The sequence below is a fragment of the Trachymyrmex septentrionalis genome, unplaced genomic scaffold (genome assembly GCF_001594115.1).
Source record: "Trachymyrmex septentrionalis isolate Tsep2-gDNA-1 unplaced genomic scaffold, Tsep1.0 scaffold126, whole genome shotgun sequence".
NCBI lineage: Eukaryota > Metazoa > Arthropoda > Insecta > Hymenoptera > Formicidae > Trachymyrmex > Trachymyrmex septentrionalis.
Window position 1 is genome coordinate 1,071,181 of NW_017304395.1, and position 5,404 is coordinate 1,076,584.

The 5,404-nt window shown below is 28.5% G+C and overlaps 2 protein-coding genes across 2 annotated transcripts in view; both read left to right on the top strand.

The window, feature by feature from the left end:
* The first annotated feature begins 2,057 nt into the window (after positions 1 to 2,057).
* The window catches only part of LOC108755924 (bolA-like protein DDB_G0274169), a 7,690-nt gene continuing 4,343 nt past the window's right edge, over positions 2,058 to 5,404 (top strand). Inside the window, exon 1 of the mRNA XM_018499377.1 lies at positions 2,058 to 2,062. The gene's annotated coding sequence lies outside the window, so the exon portion shown is untranslated. The remainder of the gene's footprint in view (positions 2,063 to 5,404) is intronic.
* Positions 3,800 to 5,404, top strand: part of LOC108755920 (protein SDE2 homolog) — a 2,579-nt gene continuing 974 nt past the window's right edge. The window contains exon 1 of the mRNA XM_018499344.1: positions 3,800 to 3,983. Coding sequence (XP_018354846.1) covers positions 3,888 to 3,983 — 96 coding nt within the window. The 5' untranslated portion in view covers positions 3,800 to 3,887. The remainder of the gene's footprint in view (positions 3,984 to 5,404) is intronic.

Sequence of the window (5,404 nt, forward strand, 5' to 3'; positions counted from 1 at the left end):
TTTCGCGCCGTGGAATGTAGGAACTGCTGTTTTTACCTGAAATGAAAAATTCAAAATAATAATATTAGTTAATGAATATACGCTCAACATGAACCTATTTTTAAATTAAAAAAGGCTAAACTAAAAAAATATTAACATTCCAAAAAAAAGTTGCGTTTTAAAACAAAAAGTACTAAAAAAAAAACAATTGTTTATTTCAAAAACATTTACAGTGAGAGCAAAAAGTATTTGTACAAAGAAATTTGTTATAAAAAAAGCCTTATTTGTAGAAAATAAACATTAATTAACAATTTTATACAATGAATACATTCTAATATAAACAAACGAGCTTAGCATGTATTCCTGATTCTAGAAGTTAAATCTCTCGTCTGTATGAATACTTTTTGACCATTCAAACAATACAATTTTTAATTTTTGTTTATTTTTCGGATAATATATTTTGTATAATTAATACACATCATTTTGGTATATATAATTTTAAAAAACATACAGTCTTTTATTCTTTATGAATAAATTGTTAATTATCCAACAAGAAATGTTAATTAAACGTTAATTAAACGTCTAATCAACGTCATCAAATTGATGTTAAAATCATCGAATTTATATCGATTCGATATCACTTCATTTCTCGCTGAATATTTATTTTTTTTAAATAAAGTTTTTTTTAAAAAATATTTCCTCTGTACGAATACTTTTTGTACTCACTGTATGTAAAAATAGATTCATGCTGTGAAGAAGAGAGAGGCTATAGAATATGTGTACACAAGAAGAAGTTCGTTGTTTAAAAATTGTTTGAGCTACATTCCACGCTGCTCAAAAATTATCGGTTCGAGAAAAACACGTAATTTTTTGATAGAGAAAATAATATTTTTTGGAAATTTACAGCTGTTTTATGCTAATCTGCCAGGTCCGTACATCAATCCTTCTTCTTCCTCAAAATGTAGTAACAAAGCCGCCTGTTGTTCTTTTCGAGGAAAGGATCTGATAAGGGCGACGCATACCTGCGGGTCGCACAACACGTCGTCGTCACTAATAGCTGTCTTAAATTTTCGAATTCAGTTCTATAGCTTTGACATTTTGTTCTATATATTACAGACTATTGATTTATGAAAAAAAAATTCAATTTTTTTTCAACCTTCTTCCTAAGTTTTCCCCCTAAGAAAACCGGATGACTTTAAACGCGTTTGTCTCGAAACGACGTTTTCAAAGTCAGTAAACACTTTGACCTCGAGAACTAATTATCCAATCGGATTCGAGAGATTTCGTTAATAAATTTCTGCTGGTAGTCAATTTGTAAGGCTGCTGACTTTTTTAATTTTAAACATTTTTTTAAACACTTCCACAGATAAAGAAAAGTAAAAAAAATTTGTGTTTTGTGTTCGCTAAGCTAACTTCGGCAATTTTTAGAATTTTTTTATCGAGAGGTTCATCCCGTAGAAAAAATTCTTATAATATACTTTTAGTTTTTTATCAGATAAAATAAAGACAAGATATCACTTACCGATTTTTACAAAATTTTCCGGCGGCGGAGCATACTTCATATTAACAATCTTAGTAAAAAATTAATTTTTTTAATAAAAAAATTATAAATGAATACAAATATATAATATGCATTGCAAATTTAAAAAAAAATTGACGAGACTTACGTAAAAAAAAAAAATTTTTAATATCATCCAATTCTCGGTTCAATTCAGGTGAAATCTTCTTTAATATAAAATTTCAAACATTTCAAAAAACCTACTATATCATCTACTAAAAGATATTTTCTAGTTTGCATTTATGTTTCCAAAGTTTTAGTTTCGGCTTACAAAATATAATTCAAAAACAACCCATACAGCACCAATTGTTGCGGAAAATTTTCAGAAATGTTTCAACCTTTCACATCTCACATGTAACAATTCTGAAAAGATTCTGTAATATATCATATAAGATGTTTTAATAGAAATGTCTCTAAAAAAAAGTTATTATATGCAATAAATTAAAAAATACATTTTACAAAACAAAAAATCATCATGATGTTAAAATGGCTCCCAAATGTTTACTAAAAGTCATTTTTTTATCAGTTATTCAATTTAATGTCATTTTGATATTATCGTAAGTTGTTCTTTGCATAAATCTAAATTACGAAAAACTTTTGTATATGAATAATGGTATTAAGTGGAAGGTGTAAGTGATTTTTTCATAGTGATTATATATATGTACTTATATATATAATATGATTAATTAATCAAAATAGTTCGCAGTAATCTATAAATAGATCACAAAATTCTTAATAAATTTTAAGTGCTTCAAAAAAAGATGATATTTAAATATATGTTTAATTGATACTTAAATAATATTTTAATTTATTATGTTGACATAATAAATTTAAGTATACTTAAATAATGCGTATTTGCACGAATTGCATGCTTATTAAAATTGGAACGCTGTTGGTAGCATATTTTTATGACGATATACCTACAGCGTTGGCAATCAATTTTGGAATACAACTCATGAAATTGTAGCAGCCGCAACAAGAAATGACGACAAAATTAATGACGTCTTTGCTCTCTTACAGCACTGCCACAGCGTGCTATGATTTTTAGAAACAGTGTTGACAGTGCTGCCAGCGCTGATAAATAATTTCGGATCACAGCCTTTAACTTTTAAACTGCTTTTTCACGCTTGACGCTCATTTTTAGCGTCAAACAGATCACGTGATCAAAATTGGCTGCGTTTAACAGAACACAACAGTTTTGCAACCGTTTTATGATTATCTGCTGAAATAGGACCATTTCTCTTGATCTAAAAGTATAACCCAATGAAACACAAAGAAAACTTCCAACAGTTGTAAAATAACCGTTCTGCTGAACGCAACCATTGATGCTTGGTATTTATCAATTTTGATCACATGATCGATTGTAGATTTTGAAAGGAGGTAAAAAAAGTGAGCAAAGGTTACTAGGGAATCAATTCTAGGGATCGATTCTGTATCTTGAAATAAGATGAAAATTATAAAAATGAACGAATTTACTAGAATACTGATCATTTCATTGGTCAATACCTAGTAAATTTGTTCACTTTTGTAATTTTCACTTTCTTTAAAGATACAGAATCGACCTCCTCATTTCAAGATACAGGGAGTCAATTCTGTATCTTCAAAGAAGATAAAACTTACAAAAGTAAGCAAATTCACTAGGTGTTGACCAATGAAATTATTAGTATTCTAGTAAATTCGCTCACTTTTGTAATTTTCACCTTGGAATCGATTCTGTATCTTAAAATAAAATGAAAATTATAAAAGTGAATGAATTTACTAGAATACTGATTATTTTATTGGTCAACACTTAGTAATTTTCACCTCATTTAAAGATACATAATCGACCTCAAATCGAGCGTCAGCATGAAAATGCAGCCTTAGGCGACATGAGCGCCTCCAATCGATGACGACACCCGTAAAAAATCTGACGATCTTGCACAATCCCATCTTGGAATAAGTTGCAATCATATCATTTTCTCATATCTGCTCACTTTCCCTAAGGCTGACAAACTCATTACATATATTAACAGGTCTTATTCACGTACATCTGTAACTCCTAATGATATCTTCCCCCTCCTTAAAAATCCTTCTCCTAAGCTATGCCGTTTTCTTTTATCATTTCTTAAATCAAACAACCTCAACATTTAAAACTCCCCAATCGTACTCGCTTTCACGATCCCTCTGGGAACTTTCGTTTTGCGTATGGAGCATATGTTCCCTCCCTTAACTCATCGACTACTCTATACCACTTGCGAGACTCATCGTTTCCGGCGGCCATTTTCGATTCTGGCCACTCTACTAAGATTCATTGGAATAAGCTGTGTTGTTCGTACTTGTAGTCCCAAAAACAAATTTTGTATAAGTAAAAATGTTGAATGTAAAGATCGTGGGAGCATCCTTGAAATGCAGCTTTAACACGCCGGTCTCTGTGCAAGAATTAAAACAAGAAATTGAGAAAGAAACAGTAAGTGATAGATCTTAAATTATTTTTTAACTTAACCTTAAATTATTTTTTATTCCTTGAAATTCTTACAGCGTTTTCCAATAGGAAAGTTAGTGTAACACTGATGCAATTGAACGTAAGTCGGTTTACATAGTTTGTGTTAATAAAGAATTTAATCTTTTTAAGCTTATGAGATTAACATAATGACAAAGAATTTATTATTAAGGCCCGGTTTTTCATTATCTGATTAACTTGTGGGTAAGCTCGACCTGATGTTTCACACACACATCCAATAAGCTTCATCTATGATATCATAAATGAAGTTTATCGAATAAAATATCAGGTCAACCTAACCACAAGTTAACCAGATAATGAAAAATCAGATCTAAAAGGATTAAATTATTTATTAACATTGAAAACCTGTAAATTGATTTGCATTCATTGCATATTACATTAGTTTTCCTAGTAGAAAACGCTATTAATTTCTTAAAATAATTTGATTCGAGCAGTTGAAATCTCAATGTATAATTTGCATTTAATATTTTAGTTTGTTAATATTTGGTGAAAGTACATTCAATATCTTGTGTAAAAACAAAAATTTTGAAAATAAAAATAGCTGCTTAATGCTCCAAAAATTAATTAAGATTGAAAGATAAAGATAATTAAGATTAATTAAGTATGAAAGATGATATATTTAAAAATTAGAAAATCTATTAAGCCAAAAAGAGCAATATAAATATATGTTACAAAAAAAAATAGTGCATGAAATATGAAATTATAAATAGAAATTAAACTGACAAGAATGAATCAATAAATGTGAGAGAAAGAATCCTATTTTCAAAGTAGATCTTCATGCTCAATAATATATAAATTTTTACTAGTACACTTTTCAGTTCTATAAATTGTGTGCAGATTTAGTTTGTCGGACTTGAATCACAGTTACAAACAAAAGCTAAAATAGCATAATTGTTATTGCACTGTGTACAGAAAGCAAGAGATGATTCAGGATGGATTTTGCTTTACGTGAAAAGTTTAAAGAACTCTGCAATAATAGACCTTATTTTTTATTTTTGCTCTGGACAATATAAAAGATCTAGAAAATTAAAATCCATATAGAATTATAATTATAGATACATTTATTTTATATTAAAAATACTAAGTAATGAGTAACAACAGTAAAACAAGAGATGAGTAACATGTGCAAAGTTGAAAAACTACAATCAGTACAATGATCAGTATTTTCTATGCCAAGCAAAATCCATGATTATATAATTCTACATGAGTTTTCAATTTTCTATACAAAACAAGGTCCCATATTGCCTGATATTTGCAGTACAAAATGTAGTCTATAATTATATAATTTCAGATAAATTTCTAATTTTTTTCATGCTAAATATGATCATATATATCATATATTTTTTAATTTTTAGATATATCATGTG